At 39.1% G+C, this 27,164-nt stretch overlaps 1 protein-coding gene across 1 annotated transcript; it reads right to left on the bottom strand.

Annotated features, from left to right (window-relative positions):
• Positions 1 to 4,149: 4,149 nt before the first annotated feature.
• Positions 4,150 to 27,042, bottom strand: ttc17 (tetratricopeptide repeat domain 17). The gene is made up of 25 exons (XM_084403940.1): positions 26,803 to 27,042; positions 26,359 to 26,448; positions 26,054 to 26,223; positions 25,814 to 25,925; positions 25,587 to 25,718; positions 23,415 to 23,524; positions 23,105 to 23,252; positions 22,760 to 22,899; positions 21,261 to 21,421; positions 20,924 to 21,036; positions 20,489 to 20,635; positions 18,822 to 18,937; positions 18,501 to 18,651; positions 18,268 to 18,339; positions 17,030 to 17,254; positions 15,100 to 15,286; positions 14,334 to 14,462; positions 11,147 to 11,409; positions 10,910 to 11,060; positions 10,270 to 10,390; positions 10,007 to 10,166; positions 9,809 to 9,892; positions 8,842 to 8,961; positions 5,545 to 5,688; positions 4,150 to 5,439 (listed from the first exon to the last, which is right to left on the bottom strand). Exons 1-25 carry the CDS (start codon positions 27,010 to 27,012, stop codon positions 5,308 to 5,310), a joined length of 3,588 nt encoding a protein of 1,195 aa, XP_084260066.1. The 5' UTR covers positions 27,013 to 27,042; the 3' UTR covers positions 4,150 to 5,307.
• Between the last annotated feature and the right edge of the window lie 122 nt (positions 27,043 to 27,164).

Here is a 27,164-nt window from a genome sequence, read left to right on the forward strand (position 1 = left end):
GAAATGGTCAGATGCTCAAAAGCAGTCTTCTGTGTAGGCTGTAAAGACCAGAAAACGCACTGCCACATACAACAATTTCCTCATGATGGAGGTCATGAGAGGTCTATAAAGGTCTATAAATGTCTATAATGAATCGTCTTTCATGCGTTTCTGTAATGACTGGATCTTTATACTGGACACAAGTTGCAGCATTGGGACTGAAATTTCAGCACCACTCGTGGCGGACAGCTCCTCTACATTATAGACGCTTCGTCAAGTGATATCGGCCACGAATGATAATTATCAAATGTATTATGTTATTCAGAGAACCTTTGTTTTCTTATTTGAGCGTTTTCGTGATTAAATCGAGCTCCAATGAGACCCCCTCCATCTCCATTCACTGAATGCAGACAGGGTGATTCCCTGACTTCGACACGATGCGTGCGATATTAAACCTCTGCGTGCTGAATTGAGTGACCATACAGATCCGTCAAGAAGAAGAAAAATATACATAGCATTTAAAGCCAGAACATGCAACTGAGGTCACCAGGAGAGCAAGAGATCTCGCCGGTGGAGGGAGCCCTCGATGAGAGAAATATACGTGTCAGTACTGAATGAAACGTTCAATAACACACGGAAATATCTCAAGGACAAAACGATAGAACATAACGTGCCGCCCTGGTGTGTTTTTATGCCTCAAAACGAAGGCTGCATATGAGGGTGAAACCCCTGTCTATTTCTGGATCAAGCTGTTACTATTTTTAGAGCACTTGGAGAAAAAAGCACTCACAAATGCTCCTCAATACGTGATCACCGTGACATGCGCGTTCACATCTACTCTCTAACGCAGTTTGCGTAAAGGGTCGTGAGTCGTGACGCTCGGTTATGGAGACATGGCATCCTTTAGAAATGACTAATCGTGATTTCTGCTTTTATTCGAATGCATGCGGATTTTTTTTCTCTCTTTTTTGACAGGCTGTAGAACTGATTTGAGCCACTGTTACGCCCCAATTAACGGCATCAAAACGATAATTATTAACAATAGCCTGACAGATACAATCATAGACAAACTCGTAATTAAAGCTCATAAATACAATGATGTATGTAATGTATACGGAAAATAAGGCTTTTCTGTTTCCTCCTTTATCCAAAGCTGCGTCAGTTGCATTGACGTCACGTTCATATTCTCCTCCTTTTGCCGATGCCTTAATGAAAGACATTACTGCTGTATTCGGTGGCTGTTTTTTCGTATAAGGCGATAGTATGATAAATGCTTGAGGCAAACATTTTAACATTATTTAAACCAGGAGGAGTTTTTACACGCTAACCACACAAACACGCCAATATACTGTCAGTGTAAGAGCAAGAATGGACATTAAACTCTTTCTTGAAAACAGAAGGACCAAGTAAAAAACGATTGTTTCTAATCTTAACCTACTCAAATTCGCGCAGTGCAAACCAGACTACATGCAATAAAACGTGACACAGACAGTCATATAATGGTTGTGCCAATGGCTGATGATGATGCAAAGACGAGCAGACGTTGCCAGTAAAATCCAGCTCTGGATCTGAGGCCTTATGCAAGTCCCAAACCACGTCCATCTGATCGCGTTAGTGCTGCAAAAAGCCACAGTTTAGCCTGTTCAATTTATCATAAATATTTTAAAGTCATATCATAAAGCGGCATCCAACACAGCAATCAATAACAAGTTCTATAATACCGTTTTGTAATAGCAACATTTGAGGCCACAGCCCAAAGTAAAAACGGCCCTAGCAAAAACCTTAACGCAACGCGCAAAACGATAGTAAGTGATATATTTAATTGGAAATGTAGGGTAGCCTAATGGTTTGCAAGGTGATCACTGGTGACAAAGCCTATAAAATACGCATTCCATAGTTGCAATGTATGCATCAATTGACTTGCTAGGCTATTTCATACTGTTTCATGTCAAATGTAGTCCGACGTCCGCAGGCGCTCGCATTGAGGCCTGAGGTACAGTAGTCGTGTAGTCGCTGTCCGTGGTGCTGAACCCGCCGTCCGCTCATTTCAGCCGAGGGAACAGATTCTCATCCCTTCATTGTTGTTACTGGGGGACAGAGTTGGCACGGTCTATAGACATTCCAGGTTACACATTCAGTGACTTAAGATGTAGCAGGTGAGGGACATGCGAACCATTATCAATACTGTAGCAAATGAAGTTAAGAGGAGTAAAACATGAACACTACTGACATGAGATAAAATAAAATAAAATAAAAAATAAAATAAAATAAACATTGTTTCATTATGTCATCCGTTTGTTTGCTCTTTTTAAAACGTAAGAGCGGACTCTGAACGTGTACTGGAGAAATCAGTGCGATTCATAAATGTTACAACAGCGCGAATCGTGACCACTCGGCAACAATAAGAACAGCACGCTTTGAGATCATCGCAGTAGTGAATTTAAACTTGTGAAAGAGCCGCATAATACCAATGACGAATAATCTGCTCTGCCAAGTATCAAGATAAATGAAAAGTTATTAAAGACTCATACAAACTGTGACTCGTGCGCGTATTCTCTGTAATCCTGAACACAAACAAAAAAGTAGCATCTTTCGATCTAGTTTTGATCGGAACTGTTTATACTCCAAATGCCTGTAACCTACAATCCAACCACAAGCAATCAAACTCTGTAGTTATCGCCTATTCAGTTCCTGGACATTTCAAAAACCGACCAAAGTCATAATAAGCCCCGCTAAAGTCCAGAATGAGTTCAAAACTGAAACGGAAAGAAATATCACTCACCGTATACATTCTCAGTCATCGAGGTTAAAAGTGATGTTCACATAGGGTTCTGAGAGGATGTCCTATACGGACGCGCGCGTGCATTTGGACCACAGTGCTCACTGCGTGAATGAGCACACTCTTCTTCTTTTATTTATTTTTTGAATGAAGATAAATACCTAGAGAAAGTATCAGGGTTCCCAGTGTATTTAGGGGTGGGGGATTTAACTTGATTCCTGAGAAGTTAAAGGAAGGCTAGGCATCCCACAAGCTTGTTTTGCATTGACAGAGCACGATGTTCTGCGTATCTTCACATTCAAGGTAAGAATTTACTTAGTTTTGCTAAACAAAATAAATGATTTTAGTATCGTTGTTTCACCCCGAGTTTGTGTAATAAATCAGACTGTATAGTGTACGTATTTGTAAAACGTGTTTTCTCATTCTTTATATTCAATTACTTTGTGCACATACTCCGTATGCTTAATTTAATGGACACCGGGGCTTCTTAGATACAGCAGTGTCATTTCTGTTGGTGGAGAGCACAGCTTTCCCCGCCACCAGCCTATCACTGTGCTATTGACCCGCATTGACGTCATTGCGTCATTAGGTTTCCCTGGGAAACGCAGAAATTCAAAAATAGCATCAAATTAATTCAGCTGACAAAGAGAGGGGGCGGGGCTGTGGGTAAAACGGGTTTGATGGGGATGGCTAGTAGGGGGCTCTCCTAGAAGTGTGGCACTCAACTAGACACGGTGTTACTACTGAAGTGTCAAGTAAAATCTATTGATGGGTGTGTAGTTAGTAGCATTTTTTTTTTTTGTAGCAAAGGAGCTTAAATATTGGATAAGTTATCATGATTAGCCTGCATCTTGATCTAAGCATAATCTTAAATTAATATTATTGACATTTTAAATAGCAATTCTTTACCATGAATTAATATAAGATTATCTTTTTTTAAAGTTGTTAATAATACACCTTGTAGTAGGCTAAGCATCAAAAATAACCTATCAGTATGTTTATTGTCATGGCATGTTTTTAATATAGTGAATGTCATGAGGCTTCACAGCCACCTTGTGGTCATACTCGGGATAGCATAAACGTATAGCTTCGCCCTCTGCAGCTAATGTTAAAATTAGCCTGCAATCATAGTAAAAAGTCAAAACATATTTATAACATATCCATCCTGCATCCCAATTACCACTTTTTATTCATTTAAACCTAGAATTTTTCAAGGGGGGTTGATTTGGTGGAACATTTTATAACGTGACCCATTCACAAGGTTGTTGGGTGTAAACGCTTTACAAGAGACACACTAGCATGAATGATATTCTCTTTTTTGCTTAACAATACTGAACGTGTGATTCAAGTTTAATTTAGGTCAGTAATCAGAAAACAATCATAAACATGTCTTTAAAAACCTCATGTCCATTTCCAATTTAATTTTTGATTAACTTGTATGCTTTCACATAGACTATGGACAACAAACAAATTTTTACCTTGACTTTCCAAGTATTATACATAGAACAATACAGTTCAAAACTTAAGAGTCAACAGCTCAGCTGTGAGAAGTAAAGTGATTGGAAGTGTATTATAGCAAAATCTCCTTATTGAAGGTCCCTTTCAAAAAACGGCAATAAATATGCTGTTAAAAAACACAAACCACATTGTTAATGATCTTTTGCTTAGTTTAAATATTGCCAGTGGCTCTGTCTTCAGCCTGAACGTTAAAGATTGTTCCCATGTCAGCTATAACAGTAGTTTGAAAGCAGTGCAGTAAACGATCAGGGGAAACTCTCCTCTCCACATGTTTGCAGTAGTGGATATTTTTAGCTAAGAAAAAGCAACAGGAGGACGTACAAGATGCTTCAGCCTGCTTTGATGGCAGATACAAGGAGCATACAAGCCTAGATAACAGCAAGATGTAACGGTCTGAACTGTTAACATTAGCAATAACTAAATGGATGTGTGGATGTGTAAAAGAAAGGGTTATAATGTTTCTTTTAGCAATCTGTATTCTGAAAAAAAATAAAACATTTTAAGACACCCTTTATACACCTAGCAGCTATTGCTGAGAGAGGGACATATGGATATGGTGGGACTAAAAGATTCATTATATTATTTGTGTTATTGCAAAAAAACAACAACAAAAAAACACATTAGCATTCAAACATTACAGTCCGGCACGCTGATTCTCAACCCCAGAAAGAAATATCCCTTTTTAGAAATATCAGGATGTTTCACTAAAAAATAATAATAATCAAACAACCCTTAAGCCATAAAACATCATAAAATTGTCTTAAATATCTGGAAAAAATTAAACCGTTTTCATTGCTCAATTGAAAGCCAACCTTATAGACAGTAATGGTATGGTTTATATGTATGAAATTAAGACAACAAATAGACAAACACTCTGTTCCTTACTGATAGCTAAGATTAAGGAGCATGTTCAAGTTATATGTGTGTGTGTGTGTGTGTGTGTGTGTGTGTGTGTGTGTGTGTGTGTGTGTGTGTGTGTGTGTGTGTGTGTGTGTGTGTGTGTGTGTGTGTGTGTGTGTGTGTTTGTGTTCTCAGGGAGCTCGCCGGTCCCTCTTGGAGAGGAGGTAGCACTGGATGGTACGAAGACGGTCTTTGGCTGGCCCAAATTCTGGCTGGAGTTTTAGAGTCGACTCATACCAATGCATGGCCTTCTCAAACTCCTCCTATGAAGATATCATTTAAGTGTTTATTAGAAACAGTCATCATTTAACATCAATAAAATACTTCATAATAGTAGGTCTCAAAAAACAAAAACAAAAATCACTGACCATAGCTATATAGACGTTTGCCAGAGTAAAATGATTAACAACAAAGTGAGGAGCAATTTCCACTGCCATGCGCGCCACAGTCAGGGCGTCCTCCCATAGCCTCGCATTTTGGAAGATGTTGGCAAGGCTGATGAGAGGCACATCCTAACAGAACAGGAAGAAATATTTATGTCAAACCAACCAATGGAGAAGAACTTAATGAGACTGCAAAGGCCCCGATATACTCGCGGCGAAGTTCTTTTTTTGTTCTTCACTTAGGTGTAAAAAGAATTTTGAAATAACTTTGCAGCGATATACCGTTAGCGAACATCCCAACGCTGCCCACACTGCAGAGAGCATTTAGATGAATATGTGCTGCGCGCTTTCCTCTCAATAACAAAATAAACGCACAACAAAATGACAGCGGCAAGAAAACAGCAGTTTAGAAAGCATCTGATCGCAGCGATGTAGATATATTTGTACAAGCTCCGTAATTCAGCCCTCGCCAGGTCACGTCAATAGATCACGTCATTCATACAATAGATTGCTTAAAATCAAGCAACTTTACAATATTAAACATGAAAAAAATGCAAGGGTCTCTTGCAATTAGAATTACGACTTTAATTCCTACTATAAAGCGACTCTACAGTGTGTTCATGTTTTTACTCGTGGACGTCTGACCTCAACAAACTGAACAGAGATCAACAGAATATATGAACCGGAATGTTTCCACTGCAAAGAAAGTGGAGCCACAGAGTAGAGGTCTGCACAGGCTTTAAACTGAAGCCCGAACACGGCCCGTAGCCAAGATCGTTTGACCCGACCCGACCAGTACTGTTACATTTTAAGAATGAACCCTGCCAGTCATGGGTCTTTCATGCGGAGAATATTGCATAATGATGCATTTAAAAGTTAATGACCAAACGTATCTTTACAAAAGTTCACAATGCTGTTGCAGATGAAATACACTCACCTAAAGGATTATTAGGAACACCATACTAATACTGTGTTTGACCCCCTTTCGCCTTCAGAACTGCCTTAATTCTACGTGGCATTGATTCAACAAGGTGCTGAAAGCATTCTTTAGAAATGTTGGCCCATATTGATAGGATAGCATCTTGCAGTTGATGGAGATTTGTGGGATGCACATCCAGGGCACGAAGCTCCCGTTCCACCACATCCCAAAGATGCTCTTTTGGGTTGAGATCTGGTGACTGTGGGGGCCATTTTAGTACAGTGAACTCATCGTCATGTTCAAGAAACCAATTTGAAATGATTCGAGCTTTGTGACATGGTGCATTATCCTGCTGGAAGTAGCCATCAGAGGATGGGTACATGGTGGTCATAAAGGGATGGACATGGTCAGAAACAATGCTCAGGTAGGCCGTGGCATTTAAACGATGCCCAATTGGCACTAAGGGGCCTAAAGTGTGCCAAGAAAACATTCCCCACACCATTACACCACCACCACCAGCCTGCACAGTGGTAACAAGGCATGATGGATCCATGTTCTCATTCTGTTTACACCAAATTCTGACTCTACCATCCGAATGTCTCAACAGAAATCGAGACTCATCAGACCAGGCAACATTTTTCCAGTCTTCAACTGTCCAATTTTGGCGAGCTCGTGCAAATTGTAGCCTCTTTTTCCTATTTGTAGTGGAGATGAGTGGTACCCGGTGGGGTCTTCTGCTGTTGTAGCCCATCCGCCTCAAGGTTGTGCGTGTTGTGGCTTCACAAATGCTTTCCTGCATACCTCGGTTGTAATGAGTGGTTATTTCAGTCAAAGTTGCTCTTCAATCAGCTTGAATCAGTCGGCCCATTCTCCTCTGACCTCTAGCATCAACAAGGCATTTTCGCCCACAGGACTGCTGGATACTGGATGTTTTTCCCCTTTTCACACCATTCTTTGTAAACCCTAGAAATGGTTGTGCGTGAAAATCCCAGTAACTGAGCAGATTGTGAAATACTCAGACCGGCCCGTCTGGCACCAACAACCATGCCACGCTCAAAATTGCTTAAATCACCTTTCTTTCCCATTCTGACATTCAGTTTGGAGTTCAGGAGATTGTCTTGACCAGGACCACATCCCTAAATGCATTGAAGCAACTGCCATGTGATTGGTTGATTAGATAATTGCATTAATGAGAAACTGAACAGGTGTTCCTAATAATCCTTTAGGTGAGTGTATATCTTTTCGTCAGGTTAGATACTGATTATTAATCACTCAAACTCCTTTAGCTAAACCTCTCTACTTAACCGTCGGACTCGCACACCCACCCTGTTTGTAGTTTTACTGAACACATTTTATTCATGTTTGTAGTTCTCATCGAATCCTCGTCTAATGCGCAATGGGTTGTGGGCAATATTAGCGGTTAGAGTGTGCACGGATCTGCACTTTAAATTCTAACCGGAAAAAAGGAGACCATCCGAGTATCTTTGGAATAGTCATTTCAACATTCTACAATTTGGGACACACTAATTCGAATTTCAAATACTATTTAGGATGGATAGTATGCGAATTGGGACGCAGCATTTGATTTAGAGAGATGCTTTGCACTCATTAATGTACAATATCATACAATGTTTTAAACATTTAAATACACATAGTAAATAGTATAAAATGTTTACATTGCAATTTTATATTAAATTGCGTAGTAATTTTAGATCTTTATGTCTAATTTTGTGCTATCCCCTGGCTCACCTGTTATCCAGCAAACACGAGAAGTGGCTGTCTGCCGAATATTTGACCTATTCGGTAGAATTTGTTGCAGTGCAGCTTTCTCTGCATAAATTTGCATTGTAAAAAGTTCTCTCTTATTAATTTTAAAAGATAAAAGTCTTATCGCACTCATAATTAAGGTTTGAGTGCCGTCTGGTGTATTGTGTCCGAAAGAGCATGTGAGCGGGGGCACATGCGCAAAAACAGTTGTGTCAATATATAAATTATTAGCCTATATATAAATGTGCTCCTATGCTCTTTCGCCCACAGCACACGGCATGTAAACCTTAATATATTTTGTTTTTCTTGGTTACAAACCCAAACCGAAGCCATTCATGAAACATTGAGGCTTTACCACAGAGCACACCTACCCATTACGTAATCGCTATGGACCAATGGTAGTTTGAAGGTGTTTACCAGTCAGAGCGAACCTTTCTGGAAAGTTCGCTTTGGCAAGCTGTTTCAAACTCCCGAAACAAACACCAAATGAACTTCGTTTTGGCCTGATATTGTTCGAAATGACGACACACCAATTCGTTCTTCGATTTCGCCTGAAGTATGTCGGGGCCTTAATAGTAAAAGTGTATGAGCAGAACCTTCATTTGGTGAGGAGCGTAGTTGAGAGCTTGGCGGAGGCAGTCGATGGCTCTCTTTCCCTGACCTTTCACCCTCCAGTACAATGCTGCCATGCTGGACAGAACCCAGGACGTCTGATTCTAATGGATATACAAACAACCAGATCACAAAATATAACAAAATCTATCACTCTTTTTCACTGATAAACTTTCCATTGAGCTGTTCTCAGCTAGAAATACAAACAGTCATGAAATATATTTACACGCACAGTTATAATCGAGCAACAGTGTTTTTTTGCACAGTTGAGCTACTGTCCTGTCTGTTTGTAAGGACAATTTTTGTCCGATTATACATGGATAAAAACTGAATTTTGAAGAGCAAAGATATTTATAATGTTACAAAAGATTTACATTTAGAATAAATCCTGTTCTTTTGAACTTTCTATACATCAAAGAATCCTGAAAAAAATAAAATAAAAAATCTACCACTATTTCCACAAAAAATAAATAACTGTTTTTGGCATTAATAATGATGATGATGATAATAATAATAATAATAATAATGTGTTTCTTGGGCACCAAATCATCATAACAGAATGATTTCTGAAGGATCATGTGACACTGAACACTGGACTAATGATGCTAAAATTCAGCTTTGCATCACATGGATAAATTAAATGTTTAAATAGATTGTTTTATAATATAAATATATTTTAATGGTTTTAAATTGTAATTATATTTCATGATTTTAAATAAATGCAGCCTTGGTAACCAAAATAGAACAAAATCTTACCAAACTCAAACTTTTGAATGGCAGTGTAGGTCTGATACTTTGCAAAAACCAGACTTGTATAAATCATTTCATTATCATTCAGAAATGACATTATAAAAAAAAACAAATAGTTTTAATCCAACTGAAGGCAACTTTTAAAGTGCATGTGACTGCACTTGGTTACATTCCCATAGCAGACAACACTCCGTGTCATACCTTTTCCAACACCTTAGCAATACGTGTTCCCACTTGTTCAAAAGACAGTGAGGGAAATTTATCTTTTCCCAGATTCTGCAACACCTGTGACAGAAGAACAAGAGTGAGACAAGACAAGACAAGACAGCCATCCACAAACATCAGAAGCTTTCAGATCAGCAGAATCAGTCACGGATGTAAACAGGAGGAAAAAAGCACCTCTCTGAGCTGACTCTCTCCAGTGTAGTGAATGCCTCCGCGGTTGGCCACACCGCTCAGATGGTCGAGTGTGTGCATACTGGCAGGGAGGTTGGCATTGCACACCGGCTCCACCGCAGGTTCCTGAAGTGGAGTGGCAAAATCTATATGCTCTGTGATACTGTGAGGAGTTCAGAATCATATGTTAGTGGAAAAGAGCCAACTGTGAAAGCATCCCAATTGTGTTTTAAGGGTACAGAATGACCCTAGGAATGATATCCTACTCTATGTTCTTGGCAGACACAGCCAACCAGGTACTAGCCACAGTTGTGAGGTCCACACGACGTGTGCGCTGACATTCCTCAGGACCGGGCCAACCCAGGCTGCTGTAGTCCTTCCATCGCTCTATAAACACAACACATTAAATGTTGTGTCTCAATTCCTTTTGCAACAAAAAATAGAAATATTAGATGAAAATCTTAAACTTAAAACATAAAGATTAAAAGTGTTGCCTTGGAAACCAACTTTTCAGAGTTTCCAAGGCAACACTCTTAATCTTTACGTTTTAAGTTTAAGATTTTTTTTCTATTTTTTTTTTTTTTTATCTTATCAAGAAAGAAAAAAATATTTTTTTGTTAACAAAAATGATTTTAAAACAACTAACTGAAATTTAAGCTGAAGTGGAAGTACTACACAATAAAAATAAAGCTAAACAGAAATATTAAAAACAAAACAAATAAAACAAAATTAAATAACAAAATTACTCAAATTAAAAAGAAAATATTAATATAAAACTGATAATTATATAAAATATGGAGTAAGAATATTCAAAATAAGAATGAACACTATAATTGTATCTAAATAATACTAAAATAGCACTGCTCTGCGTTTATAGTCAAAGCATTCTCAGTTCATTCTCAGCACCTGAGGGTCCAGGTGAGGGGATTGTGGGCCCACTGATCTCAAGGATGGAGTTGCTTGATGTTGGTTCACTCGGACGAACATCTCCATCTCCCACCCAACCCTCTGAGGTATCAGTTTTGGGCTTTTTCACGCGTTTCACCTGGAATGTTATCTGAAGAGACAGAAAAGAACAGGAGTCAAATTCACTTCGATTTCGAATGCAAAACCGTCCCTGAACTTTTCAACAGAAAGACGTACCCATTCAGCTCCCTCATCATCCTCACAGTTGCCGAAGCAGGGTCCTCCCCCTCTCGCCCCCATGACCCTGTCGTTTTTCAGCACGCGGATGCCCCGTAGGTCCCCTGTCTTCCCGTTCATGTCCAGAGCCCCCTCAAACGCTCCGATCAGCTCTTCTCTCAGACGCCAGTCCTGTTCCTCTTCCTCCACCCCCTCGGCCTTTTGCTCTCGGCCCCTCTCCTGCCCACTCGCCTCCCCTGAGCCGTTACTGTCCACCACCACCTCTGCACAAGACAAGAGAATAAAAGTAAAGAGGAAAGCTGTTGTTAAGAAGCACACTGTATTAGAATCAAGAGTTATGCAGAAATTCTTATTCATTTATTTCCATGTGGATTGACATCAGCAATGTGATAATGGCTATTTGAAATAAAATACTATTGTACATGTGTCCTGCCAGCTATTGTTTAAAAATAGTAAGAGAAACAGCATGAAATATGAAACAGTATAAATTATGCAACCATACATTTTTTAAATAGTAGTGTGCTATACTGCTGTATCACATGACCTCACAACAATGCATGTTTAATTTATCAAGGACAGAACAGTTAACATCTCAGATACTTTTATTTTTTTTTCACACTTTTAAATTTAATCTTGAGTAAAATGTCCATAAAGCATGGAGAAAGTTGTTGTATTACACAATTATTACACTGACTTCCATGTTTGCATTTTCTATGCATTTAATGCAGTTTATGAAATATAGAATCTGATGTTTTTTTGTTTGAAAATCACATTTAAATATTTCAGTGCAGTCTCTTGAGGCAGTCTCTTGATTTTTGATAAAATAATCAAAATGTGTCGAGAAAGACATAAAAATCACATATATAGTATGCTTACTATGGTACTATCCTTTCCTGCACAGAGCCAAATTAAGACCCTAAAGATGCAGTCACATTTATTTTGTAATGAAGTTTAGTGGACGAAATCCAGGCATTTTAACAGGAATCCACAAGACCAGGAATTTCATGTGAGAGCAAAATATTTCCCCACATAGTTAATCCAACGTGTTCAAGTTTGTTGAGCAAATTTGAACAAAAAGCTGCTTGGTTTGAAAATGACATTCGTGTGTGTTGTGCTTCTTACATGGCTAAACTATTGACAATAGAAAATGGACCTATTTAATCTCAATAATTTACACAATAAATTTAAACCTGGAAAGAGAGATTCAGGATTTTGAACAATGTCAAAAGGAAATACTACAACATGAAAATGAATAAGAGATATTTAAGATTCATTGCTATTCACTGCCGTTCACAAGTTTGGGGTCGCTAAGATTTTTTATGTTTTTAAAAGAGTCTCTTCTGCTCACCAAAGCTGCGTTTATTTGATTAAAAATACAGTAAAAATTGTGAAATATTATTCCAGTGTAAATCAGCTGTTTTCTATGTGAATATATAGTAAAGTGTAATTTATTCCTGTGATCAAAGCTGAATTTTCAGCATCATTACTCCAGTCTTCAGTGTCACATGATCCTTCAGAAATCATTCTAATATGATGATTTGATGATCAAGAAACATTTATGATTATTATCAGTGTTGAAAACAGTTCATATTTCTGTGGAAACCGTCATACATTTTATTTCTCAGGATTCTTTGATGAATAGAAAGTTCAAAAGAACAACATTTATTTGAAATAGAATCTTTTGTAACATTATAAATGTCTTTACTGTCACTTTTGATCAATTTAATGTGTCCTTGATGAATAAAAGTATTAATTTCTTTAACTTCTTTCCACAAAAAAAAAAACTGACCCCAAACTTGTGAACGGTAGTGTATATATATATATGTACACTCACCTAAAGGATTATTAGGAACACCATACTAATACTGTGTTTGACCCCCTTTCGCCTTCAGAACTGCCTTAATTCTACGTGGCATTGATTCAACAAGGTGCTGAAAGCATTCTTTAGAAATGTTGGCCCATATTGATAGGATAGCATCTTGCAGTTGATGGAGATTTGTGGGATGCACATCCAGGGCACGAAGCTCCCGTTCCACCACATCCCAAAGATGCTCTATTGGGTTGAGATCTGGTGACTGTGGGGGCCATTTTAGTACAGTGAACTCAATGTCATGTTCAAGAAACCAATTTGAAATGATTCGAGCTTTGTGACATGGTGCATTATCCTGCTGGAAGTAGCCATCAGAGGATGGGTACATGGTGGTCATAAAGGGATGGACATGGTCAGAAACAATGCTCAGGTAGGCCGTGGCATTTAAACGATGCCCAATTGGCACTAAGGGGCCTAAAGTGTGCCAAGACGATGGATCCATGATGGATCCATGTTCTCATTCTGTTTACGCCAAATTCTGACTCTACCATCTGAATGTCTCAACAGAAATCGAGACTCATCAGACCAGGCAACATTTTTCCAGTCTTCAACTGTCCAATTTTGGTGAGCTCGTGCAAATTGTAGCCTCTTTTTCCTATTTGTAGTGGAGATGAGTGGTACCCGGTGGGGTCTTCTGCTGTTGTAGCCCATCCGCCTCAAGGTTGTGCGTGTTGTGGCTTCACAAATGCTTTGCTGCATACCTCGGTTGTAACGAGTGGTTATTTCAGTCAAAGTTGCTCTTCAATCAGCTTGAATCAGTCGGCCCATTCTCCTCTGACCTCTAGCATCAACAAGGCATTTTCGCCCACAGGACTGCCGCATACTGGATGTTTTTCCCTTTTCACACCATTCTTTGTAAACCCTAGAAATGGTTGTGCGTGAAAATCCCAGTAACTGAGCAAATTGTGAAATACTCAGACCGGCCCGTCTGGCACCAACAACCATGCCACGCTCAAAATTGCTTAAATCACCTTTCTTTCCCATTCTGACATTCAGTTTGGAGTTCAGGGGATTGTCTTGACCAGGACCACACCCCTAAATGCATTGAAGCAACTGCCATGTGATTGATTGGTTGATTAGATAATTGCATTAATGAGAAATTGAACAGGTGTTCCTAATAATCCTTTAGGTGAGTGTATATATATATATATATATATATATATATTATTTTTATTTATTTATTTTAACTAAATTACAAAAATGCTAAATAAAAAAATTTTTGTTACTGGTCTTAGACAGTTGGATGGAGTCCGCTGCATCTTATGTGAACATCAAACATAAAGAAAGAAGCCACATAAGCTCCATTATTAATCTTACTCTCAAAGAGGAGAGAGTCTTCTAAAGCAGACACAGGCATATCAGTGTCCCAGGCCTCCTGCCTGCCGCTGCTGCCCGAGTCCCAGTCCTCCAGCTCAGAGTCTTCCTCTGCCTCACAGCCAGAGCCAGCTATACACACACACACACACTATTCAGCTCACATGTTGCTTAACTTGCATTCAATATAACTGCATTATTTATATAAAAAAGTAACAAAAGGTAGAAAAACAGGACACTTGGACACATTTGGACTGTTGAATAAATGAGTGTGTTAGTTCAGAAGGGGGTTGCCAAATTAATCCCTAAATCAATAGCTCAGAGTTCCCCCAAATGAGACGAGGACAATGAGTTCATTTTTGTCTGCAGAGCGCAGCGGCATCTAAATAAAGCCTGTGCTATTTTCAGTGCCCTGAATTATTGAGGACACGATTTCGCTATTTCAAAGTGTCTCTCACTCAGATGAGTGCCAGGGGAGAGAGAGCTGAGCTAGAGAAGGGGAGCAGCACAAGATGCTGAGGAGAAGAGAAAAGGGGAGCAGGAGAGGGAATGGAGCAAACCCAGAATAGAAGATGCAACGGTAAAGAGTCTAAAATTGGCTCAAAGATTACAGTGCCTGGGCTATAAAAAGAGTGTTGAGCGCTCTGCCGCTGAGGTTGCAACATCAGGGAGAGGGATGGAGGGAGGTGAATGGGGGTAGCTGTCCAGGGGGAAAACTCTTGGATCAGTGATGGGAGGGTCATATGGGTTTACATTGGAGGATACTTACATGGACAGGCCTGGTGCTGGAGATTGTAAAGAAAGGGGTAAAACTGGAGACAGCGCATTAGAGGCAGGCTGGCACGACACTGGGGACAGTGAACCATGAGAGTCAGGGCCCGACGAAACACTGCCAGAGCGCCAGACAGGTTACCCTGACAGAGGTGAACGTTGACCAGACTTAACAGGGTGTGAGGCTGGTGGAGAGAGAGAGAGAGAGAGAGAGAGAGAGAGAGAGAGAGAGAGAGAGAGAGAGAGAGAGAGAGAGAGAGAGAGAGAGAGAGAGAGAGAGAGAGAGAGAGAGAGAGAGAGAGAGAGAGAGAGAGAGAGAGAGAGAGAGAGAAAAAAAAAAATTTTATTAAAAAGCTTTTGTCGGGGCATCTACTGAAAGAGTCACAAGTAAGAAAAGAAAGCATACATCCAAATTTCTTTCATTAAAAATGTGTAATTTATAAAGTACATTTATAACAGGCCTGTCAACTAAACATGTTAGAGCGAATGATTCCCAAAAAAATTATGAAAAAAAAAATGAATGCCCTCTGACTTGTATCAAAATACTAAAATTTCAATTCAAGTTTGAAGTGACACCTGCACGTCCGCAGGTAAGCTAACAATCAACTAGCCACACTTACTAAAAGCAGGTAAGCACAGTCACGAACATAAGAGCCAGCGGGAGCAGCTATTCTAAATTTGAATGTTCATAAAAATAAATTATTAAAATTAGGTTCCTAGAGAAATGCTGTCCTAGGACTGTAGTCCTGAAACTGCAGCCTCCAGAATTGCAGGAATACCCTACTCATTTTTTGTAACTATGCAGACTATGTATGTGGTCACCTAAAGGCTGATTTATACTTCTGCGTCGGACCTACGCCGGAGCCTCTACGCTGTAGGCAACGCGTTGGTTTTCATTTATACATCTGCGTCGGACCTACGCTGTAGGCAACGCGTTGGTTTTCATTTATACATCTGCGTCGTTGTCCGCGTTGACGCGCAATTACACTTGCAGAGGGAGCATGTGAAACCCGAGGGAGCGGTCCTAGCAGACCAATCACAGCGCTTGCGTCCGCGTAGAGTTGACGCGTTGTTACATTTTTGGAGAGGTGCACGTCAGGGTACGCCGAAGGGTACGCGCGCTACACACAACCTACGACGTAGCTACGGCGTGAGTTCGACCTCAGAAGTATAAATTGGGCTTAACACATGCACTTATTTTCACAACTTTTCTGCACTGATTAGGTTGGCCACAAGGTGGCAACACTAATCAAAAAAGAAATGAACGAGACCAGAGATGCCAAGTCCGCTTGTAATAGGCGACTGTGGGATTCTTTTTTTGGTAAGTCGTTTAAAAAAAAAAAAAAATTCACGGGTCTTGGTTTTTTGTGCCTATTTTAAAAAATATGGTTGCTTGTTAGGAAAATCTGACAAGCAACTTTTTCTCAGTACATTTATGGTAGCTGTTTCCTCCGATACATTGCTCAACACTGTCTGCTCAAAGCTAATAGACAATATCAGTGTAATAATACAAGTGCTGTAGCCCCCTCCTTGGAGAAAAATCTTGCTCAACGTGCAGGCATGTGACACTGTAAATCAACGCAAGCAATGATAGTTAGTAGACGTAAATAGACGTATGTACATTTTCACAAACAATGCCACCAACAGAAATGTACAGAGATGGAGAGGAAACATGGGAGATCATGGACGGTGTATTCTGCCATATTGCACGTTGCCGCTTCCTCCATTCAATTGTGATATGAGTGAACCGTCTTTGTATATCTATAGTCTTTGGTGGCATGTCAAAATAAGATAATCAACAAGCTGTCTACACTGCAATCTAGTTATGTAATCACTTGCAGTGTAAAGTGGGTGGTTGAAGTCAAAGTCTGCACTATAACAGGTGTGGTGTTCAACGGTCTCCATTGTAGGTCAGTGTCAGTACGTACCTCAGAGCGGTTGATCTGCAGGGCCTGTTGCAGCAGATCATGAGCCTCTTCATGCAGGCCGTAGTGCAGCAGCAGGTTGGCAGTGTTGACCAGAGGCATGTCTCTGTGCTGAGGAGGGGTAGAATGGAGCGCCTGACGCAGACACAGCAAAGCTTGTGAGCCATTTCCTTTGGCACGCCAGAAAAGACCTGCCTCATTCTGCATCAACCACAGCGGTCCATTCATCTGAGAAAAAGAGACTTTCCATTTGATCTTCTTTAATGCTTTTGATTTTACTGTCACATTTCTATTTCTATTTAAAAAATGCTGCAGAAAGACAAAACCAATTATAAGCAGCTAACAATTTCTAAGATGTGAATCCAACCAAAAATGAAACGTCTGTCATTATTTACTCACCTGCATTAGGTTCCAATATTTATCCAGTGGAACACACATACACAAATGTTTTTAAAGACTCTTCACATAGAAATGTTTCCTATCAAGACAGTGACCATGTGCTGTTCAGTTCCTAAAAGGCCAATTCAGCACTATAAAAGCACCATTCACCACCTATGTGTGTACCATATATACCACCATTCAAAAGCTTGGGGCAATACGATTTTTTTTAAAATAAATTAATACTTTTATCAGTAAAAATACATTAAAGTTATCAAAAGTGATCTTTTACATCGTAACAAAATTTATTTCAAATAAATCCTGTTCATTTAAACTTTCCATTATTTAAAGAATCCTGAAAAACAAGTTTCAAGGTTTTCACAAAAATATAAAGCAGAACTGTTTTCAACACTGATAATAATAATAAATGTTTCTTGTGCAGCAAATCATCATATTAGAATGATTTCTGAAGGATCATGTGACAAAAGACTGGAGTAATGATGCTGAAAATTCAGCTTTGCATCACAGGAATAAATTACATTATAAAACAGATTGTAAAAGAGATTATCAGTGAATAATGGCTATAATTTGGGTTTGTTCCTCACTCAAATCTATTGCATGCTTTCAGAACACTTTATATTATTTACATTACACTACAGTGAAAAGTCGTATTTTATGGTGCTTTTATTGTGATTATTTTTGTCCTTTTATGAGCTATGAACTCTCATTGAATAGAAAAAAAAAATTACATCTTTAATTTACATTTCAATGGAGTAATTTGGTCTCCAATTATCGACACAAAATCAAATTGTGCAACTGCTAATGCACTTGACATGAGCCATATGCAGCCTTGATTCTTTTACCTTGTCCAGAGCCTGAGCAATCAGTGCTCCGGTTTGCTCCAAACTCCTCCCACCACTGCGCTTCAGCAGCACCTGCACAAAACACACACACAGAATGACTCACCTAAGAAAACACAACACTCCTACATACCAAATATCCCACTGCTTCATCTACCTGCACAAATAGCTCAGCTAAACTAAGGGTGTGGTATAGAACTTCTTTTACACTGACAGTGTTGACAACGGACTCATACCTCGGCAGCATGTGGGTCAGGCAGCTCCTTCTCCAATGCCCAGGCCAGAGAGTCCAGTGGGTCTCTAGCGGTGACAAGACTTTTAAGGCTACAGTCTGGTGTCTTTTCTGGTGGTGGAGTACTTTTGCTGTCCAAGAGGATGTTCAGAGCCCTGGTAACAATGATAAAAAGCTCATTGATTAATACAATTCAGAGAAATAAAAATACACCAGATCATAATGAATCATCAATTATAATAAATGATGTAACATCTGGAAAGGTTATGCTACTATACATCGTGTCTGTGATCTTGTGATCATGTTACGGTTCCACATGTCTTACTTAAAGTTGCGGGACTCAGGGACCAGGTAATAGGTGGGAAGTAGGTGCACAGGAGGAATCGTGGGGAATCGTTGTGCACAGTCAGACCTGCTGGGCCACAGCACCGTCTGACTCTCCTGTTCACACACAACAACCAGAGAGAATGTGACCTCTAGATATACAGGACAGTACAGACATATGGTGCTTTCACACCAATTACAGTCATTACTAGATGACATGACGACCTGGAGCTTTACTTCCTCAGAATTGGAATTATGCGTTTCTGTGGCAACATTATTAACAGAAAATTCATTTGTGAAATTTAAGTAATCAATAGGCAAAACCACAACACAAAAAAAGTTATGCAAGTTATGCAAATGTCTTAAAATGTTATTATTCATTTGTCTTATTTAGTAGGAAATTAGTTATTAGTTAACCAACTCTGTGCAATTAAATTATATTGTAGCCTGTTTTTTGTTTATTTTTCAGATTATGCTTGCATTATTAAGACATTACCAATTGTTGGAATTGTTAAACAGAAAAATTCAGAGATAAATACTGAACTACATTTTACTGCTGAAGCTGCCACAATTTTGAGTGTCTTCTCATAGCATTACAATTGTTAAGTGACACTCTGAAATCTCTCTGAAGTTATAATCGTGAGTTCCAGGAGGATATGACTTTTTACAAGTCAGAATCAAATTCTGATATTGCATAAATATTATATATATATAACAGTTCTAATTACAGTAACTCCAACATAGTGTGAACATTTGAGCTTTATATTGCTTTATATTGTGTTCTAACATACACTGATCAGCCACAGCATTAAACCACCTGCCTAATATTGTATAAGTCCCCCTTGTGCTGCCAAAACAGTTCTAATTCATTGAGGCATGGACTCCACAAGACCTCTGAATGTGTCCTGTGGTATCTGGCACCAATACATTAGCAGCAGATCCTTTAAGTCCGGCAAGTAGCGACGTGGGGCTGCTACTGATCAGATTTGTTGGTCCAGCACATCACAGGTGCTTGATTGGATTGAGATCTGGGGAATTTGGTCTGTGGCTACGGTGATCCATATACAGCAAACTGCGATGCACTGTGTGTTCTCACATCTTTCTATCATGGGCAACATTACGTTTTTGGGCTATAGTAGGTCTTCTGTGTGATCAGACCAGACAGGCTAGCCTTCGATCCCCACGAGCATAAATGAGCTGATGGCCTTGCCGCTAGTTCACCGGTTGTCCTTCCTTGCACCACTTTTGGTTGGAACAAGCCACTGCATACAGGGAACACCCCACAAGACATGTCGTTTTGGAGATGCTCTGACCCAGTCGTCTAGCTAACCATCACTATTTGGCCCTTGTCAAAGTCGCTCAGTTCATTTTTCCTGCTTCAAATACATGAAATTCAATAATTTGCTTAATCAATCCCATCCCTATGTCATTGTAACAATATAATCAAGATAATTCACCTCTCAGTGGTTTTAATGTTGTGGCTGATCAGGATATATATATACATATATACTCACTGTATACTGTGTGTATGTACAGTATAACTATCTATATCTATATCTATATATATATACTCACTGTATACTGTGTGTATGTACAGTATATATATATATACTGTAAACCCATTTCACATAACTTTCATCTTTCATTCAAACTTTCATCAGATCTTACATCCGTAGAGGTGATCTCCTTGTCCCAGTGAGCTGCAGGTTCCCGTCCTAAGGACACAGTGTAGGACTTTTGAGGACTGTGACTCTCATTCACACTCAACTCGGACACCAGTGCAACACTGTTGGCTACTGACACCTCCTCACCGAACTACAAACACACACAACATGTCAGAGAATGAGATGACTGACATCTAAAGCAATATCGCACAAGCAGGAGATATTGCTTTCATAAAACATTTTAGAAACGTTTTAGAAACAAGTTCGTTTCAGCTAATCAGACACCAAAAAGGTTGAGAACCACTGCTATAGACAGCTGTGCAGTGGTGATGTTTAAGAGTAAAAAAAACTGCTTAATATTTAGTCTCTATTAAAGTCCACGTGAACCGGAAGTTGCAACCAACATTACATCAGTATTGTGACATGTTTTCAGTCTCACCTGTATGTAGTGGACATTTTCAAACACTTCTCCACGGTGATACCGTACAGGCAAGTCAAAAGGGCAGTGCAGAGTGAACTTCTGCTGGCCCATATGACACATTTGGTGATTTCCTGAAACAAAAACAAAAATCACATGCCTCTTATGCACATTCATGTGAGCAACAAGGAGAGACAATAAACCTGGCGTCAACCAGATCTGACAGGCTTGCGAAACTTGTTTATCCAGTATATTGCACAATCTTATATAGGACCTTGAGTTTGTGGGTCTATGTAACAGACACTGTATGAATGGAACAGAAAGGTGAAGATATGCAGTCTAAAACATGCCGTCTAACCGAGTTGTGCTTCTTTAGCCATCTGGGTCTCGTGGATGATGTTTCTTAGGATTTGCTCCTCCTGAATGAGCTTGTGCTTGTCCAGCATCTCCTGCTGCCGCAGGTAATGATCGTGTTGCTTCTGGTACTCCTTCAGTTCATTCAGGGTGCGTTGCAAAGACCTACACAAACAGTGAAAGAAGATGTGTGTTCATTTCACACTTGCACAGTGTTTTTTGGGTTTTTTTTAGCACAAACTCAAATTCATTTGTGCCCCCTTCCTTGTCATCAACATGAAAACAATGATAAATTCCTTATTATCACTCCAAATGTTGAAATTCGAATGTAAGAAATGCAGAACAGTAGTCATTTTAGGCCGTTTATTTGTTGTAACTACCAAAATATTGACAGAAACAAGAATATTGTGTCAATATTGATAAAATATTTACAACCGAATATGCTGTTCTTAGTTTGTAAGACAACGTCTACAAGAAACAAGTAACTTTATGCTCAATCATATGAATTAAGTGTTATTTGTATATATTTGTATGCTATTTGTATAAATTGTTGAGCTAATTATTCATTTAACCACTTTTAATAAGTGGGGAAAATTCACTACTTTAAGCAAATTAAAGTTGGGAATTAAAGGTACAGTCTGTAAGAATGACCAGAGTCCAAATTAAAAATATCAGAGATCGTTGTTTCCCACACCCCCTCCTCCTCAGACTCGGTGCTCACGCGTGTTGCCAGTTTGAGGACACGTAACAGGAACGAGCGCAATTGACAATGAAAGCCGAGGAGACGTACGTTGATGAGTTGATTTATCCGCGTTTTAATATGCTCTAGTTCATAGAGATTTTTAGATGGACACCGAGGCTTTTTAGGTTGGGTAAAAGAATCTACAATCTCTGACCCAGTTTGTTTGCTGGCTGCAATACGCTGTGTTTCCTGCCAACTGGCATCCCGGGGTGTCGAAATACTATTGGGTGAACTGGCGAGATCACACAGACCAAAACAAAAACAGACATTCCGACACGGAAAGCACATTTCAAAGTAAAATAACTGGCTGTAGAAATGTTTTTCAGACAAACGAGTATGTGAACTTACATACAGCACTTTTAAACCATTTAAATGTTTAGGGCATTTGCGTTGTAAGAATGTACAGGGAGTCTTCAGATTTAAAAGCGCTGATTCGTTAGGTAATGTTTTCTCATTAAAATCGGATGATTTCTTTTTAATTCAATAGAATGTAAAGGAATACTGTGGAATACCGATACAGAAGCACAGTGGATTCAATTTTCATGACATCATGATCAATCCAGTCATTTATGTAAATCAGTGGTGAGACCTGCAGTACAACCCTAGAGGTCACGGATCCCCTGTTGAACGGCTCTGCAATGATCCAGTGAGTGTATGGGGAGCCACTCATTAGCAGTAACAAGGCTACTTCATTCTCTGAAGGTTTTACTAATGAGACTGCATAGAAAAAGAGTGACAGTCCATGAGAAAACAAATGTTACCGGTGTTGAGCCTCAAGCCGCTGCTCCAGCTTCTGCTGACACAGGACGGCATGTTTCCTCCTCAGGGCCTGTTCAAAGCCTGGCTGAGCCTGCAGGGCCTGCTCATAGCACAGCACAGAGTGATTATACTCCCCCAACATCTACCAGAGACACAGGAGGAAGGAGAGAGATGCAAAAGGAACTGAGTGTCATTTGATACAAAACAAGGAAATCAGATACTAAACCAAAACTGCCATTTCCTGTCCAGCAGAAAGTGTGAGCACAGAGGATTATGAGGAAGTTCAAAAACATTTTAAAAATGTATTTTCAAGAAGCCATCCCTCTTCTTCACAACGCTGCACTCACAGCATAAATGTTGCCCAGGGTGTAATGGCTGGTTAGCAGATCGGTGGTGAGATCCAGAGCCGCATGGGCAAGGATGGCTGCGTCAGCTGAGAAGTGTGCTCTGTGAAGTACGTTCGCCATGTTGACAAGAGCAACGTCTTTGTGCTGCCTGAAAAAATAAAATAAAAGTGGAAATACATGAAAATTTATGCAAAACAAGATGACACAACTTGTGAAGTTCTTTGTGCAGGTGGAGAGAGACCAATTTCCTGTTGATATGCTATGCACGCGATACATCTGCCATTTGTGTCTATGTGTCATTTCCAGTTACCTTGGAGAAAAATGGAGGGCACGGACCACACAGTCCACAGTTCGCCTGGGTTCATTCTTTATCCGCCAGTAGAAAGAGGCCAAGTTATAAAGCACCCATGAAGAGGAATTCTTGAAAAAGAAAAGCAAGACGGTCATCATTAGTCTTCAGGGATGACAATTTCAGCTGACTTCTGCTGTTATCTGTGAAACTTTAAATACTGCAATCATAGAGAAAAATGAAGAGATTAAATTTTCAGTTTCCACTAATGCATTTCAATAACTTCTCCAGTTATGAGTACATTTTCCTAGATTTACATGTGTATTTGAGGTACCAATCCTAAGAATAAATAAGTTAAAACAATTATTTTTTATTAATGTCTTCAATAAAGCAAATATTAGGCTGATAAATGGCCGATATTAAAATTATCTACTATTTTAACTAGTAAATAAATAAAACAAAATGACTAAATGAGCATCACATCATTATAATTTACAGTATAAAAATGGGTATTCATTTTGAAATCTGCTAAAAAATTACATTTAACGATGTTATTAAATTATTAGTGTTATTAAAGATGAACTTTATGAAAATTTAAGTTGGTTAAATGTAAAAATAAGGGATATGAGAAATTGAGAATGCACAATTAAATATCCAATATTAACCAAAACCGATATAAATAAACAAAAAACCCTAATAAACTGTCCATTAAAAAGCATTGTACCGACTTTCTAATCTCCGAAGCGCAAAGTAAAGCACTTTGTTTACCATAAGACCGGATGGTCGCGAGACCATTTTGAGTGTAGTTGTAGTCAAAGAAACAAAAACGCACACAAAAAACGTAATACTAAATCTTTCACTGATGCAAGACTTTTATTTTAAAAGACGTGCGTGAAAGCTCTAGACTCCTATGTCAGACGCAGTTTAAGTAAAGTGTGCCTGAGAAAAACACGTTGTCCTGATTCAGTATCTGAGGTCAAATGAGATTATTATTCTAATGTTATTTTCGTAACTTTAATAAAAATCCTCACCACAGAAAAACTAACTTTCCTGTCCTGCTCACGGTGCGCAATCTCCAATTGGCGTGCTGTATATCACTTCACTATATATAAAGAGCGAATGAAAATACCAAAAAGTACCAATAAATTACATAACTGGTATGTTGTGTGTTATCTGGGAAAGACTTGCATGCAGGTATGATGTTCATTCTATTCATCAGGATTAGTGTCCATATGGTTCATAATGTATGTGTTGTGTATGTACCTGTACCATGGTAACTGTATTTTCTGTAACCTTAACCAAAAATACTTTATTTTACATTTTTGTTATTTTCTATATTTTAATGACTGTGTAAGTAACTTTACATACTTACTAACACAACATAAACTAGTTTGTGACTGCTATTTAATAGCCTTACCTTATTATACTGTTTTTCTTTTTTATCAGTGTTAGTGATACTCTTACAATTGATGTGTATGTTAATTAAAGTGGGACGGTGAGTGTGTGAACCACTTTCTAGGTTTAAAATCCTAAAAATCTAGGTCGCAGCTTAATGACCATGGGAAAATCTGGGTCCCATGGCGAAACCAGTCGAGAACCACTGCCAAAAGAAACTATTAGCTTTGTGTCACGAAGGCTGCTTCCCTCATTCCCGCATATTGATGCTGCTTGCATCTTAAGAAGAATATTCATATTACATAACAACAAAGATTTCCAGTCACTATAGAAAATTTGGCCACACTTATATTAGGTGTCCTTAACTACTATGTACTTACATAAGTACAAAGTACTTATTGTATTCATATTGTATTGCAAATAAACTTAACGGGTAAGGTTAAGGACAGGTTTGGTGGTATGGGTAAGTTTAAGTGTGTATTAAATGGTAAGGGAAGGTCAACAGTGTAATTAGGCTATATATTGTATGTATTTACAGAAATTAATTACAGCTGTAATTACATGCAGGTATTTATTTATTTTTTAAATATAAGTACAATGTAAAAACATGTGTGAACACAATTTAATTCTATCAAATGATTAATTTCAATGTTAGTACATAGTAGTTAAAGACACCTAATAAAAAGTGGGACCAAAAATTCCAGACTTTTCCAGGCTTAGAAATCCTAACTGTAACATTTCAAGGAATTCCATGATTGTGGAAACCCAGAAGAACATAAATCAAGCAAATCAACCTACTTTTAGTAGGGCCTGGTGTATCTGATGCCCAACTTCATCCATACTCTGCCCCAGCTTAAGAGGCAGGGAGGCAAAGATTGGGTCATCCTTTGAAAGCAAGGGGGATGTTAGGTTTACCTTCTCTTGCACACCCTTAGAGAGAGAAACCAGAGCGACAAAGACAATGAGGGTACATGTGAGAGAATTAAGAGAAAGATATGTGTAAGGGTGCTGCTTAAAACACTCACCCTGAGGTGCTGAAATGCATGAATGCTATAAGGGAGATCGAGAATTTTTGTGCAGTCAGGTTTTTCCAGGTCTGTAGGTAGAGGTGACATCCGATCCAAAAAATCATCTGGACTAGAAAACCACAACAATAAAAATGGAATGACGTATGTGATAACAACGACTGAAATGTTTATTACATTAAAAAAATATATATAATAATAACCTGAGGAAACACATTTCCGCCATAAGAAAACACTTACTTTATGTCTTTGCTTTCCAGGGATATAAAAGTGCCATCATAGAGATCCAAGTCTCCCAGAGGAACCTTAGCTGTGACACAGTCAGCATCTTCTTTGTAATGCCGCTGCTCTAAACCAGTATCCCGGTCCTCGTTCTCTTCAATATGAATCTTCTGAGCAACTAGTTGCTTCTGCAAAATGTACAATAATTCACTGTCAGGTTAATAGTTTAGGGAAGCGTGTTTACTTAAGAGCGGTCTTCTTCGAGACACGGCACATTATAAAAGATCCTTTTAGGCTATGTTGAATGTGAGGCTTAACATCACCTCTAACTTCTTGAGGTAGTTCACACGAGTCTCTTGTTGCATGAAAAGAACTAAATGGTGGGGATGTTTCAAGTTAAGAGGAGAGTCCACCTGAAAACGAAAGAGCGTGTGAAAGGCAAAGGCAAAATCAATGCACACACATGCTTTAGAGCAAGAGTCACTATCTGACAGATATTAGGTCACAGGTTAGATGACATCAGGAAGCCAAATCAGGCTGATGATTTGAGCAGTATTGTTGAATCAGTGCACAAGAGAGCGCTGTGATATAATGATAAGCAGCAGACAACAGCTGTCAACACACGCATCTGCCTGACAGCTGCATAAAGCAGTGTTAGTGGGTAACAATCAGATCAGAAAGTGATTTTTGAGGCTCTCTCGTCTTTCTCGTCTTGTAAATATGATCTAGAGAGCGATGGAGTGACTAAACACGACACAGTTGCTTACCTGCTGTTGGATTTTGCCGTCCTCCGTCACCACCCAGTGCGTCGTAGCTCGCCCGGGCTTGGCCAACAGTACACAGATAAAAATGAACGCCGGTCCTCGGACGGACGGGCTCCAGAATATTTTATTACTGGTATGATTGCCTAAGCTATTGCTCTTGACACCCGCCATATTTCTACCGTCTGTCCATTCGACCCTAAAGGTTCGCGTCATTCACCTCAATCTGCTTCCGGGTTACAGAGTGACTCCGCCTGTCCGCATGACCTAAACATTCGACAAACCGCTTTTATTTTTTTCACAATTATTAAGAAATATGTCATCATAACAACCAAATAAATAAACATGGCAAATGTTATTTAATTTAG

This window comes from Rutilus rutilus, assembly GCF_951802725.1.
Source record: "Rutilus rutilus genome assembly, chromosome: 3".
Taxonomy (NCBI): domain Eukaryota; kingdom Metazoa; phylum Chordata; class Actinopteri; order Cypriniformes; family Leuciscidae; genus Rutilus; species Rutilus rutilus.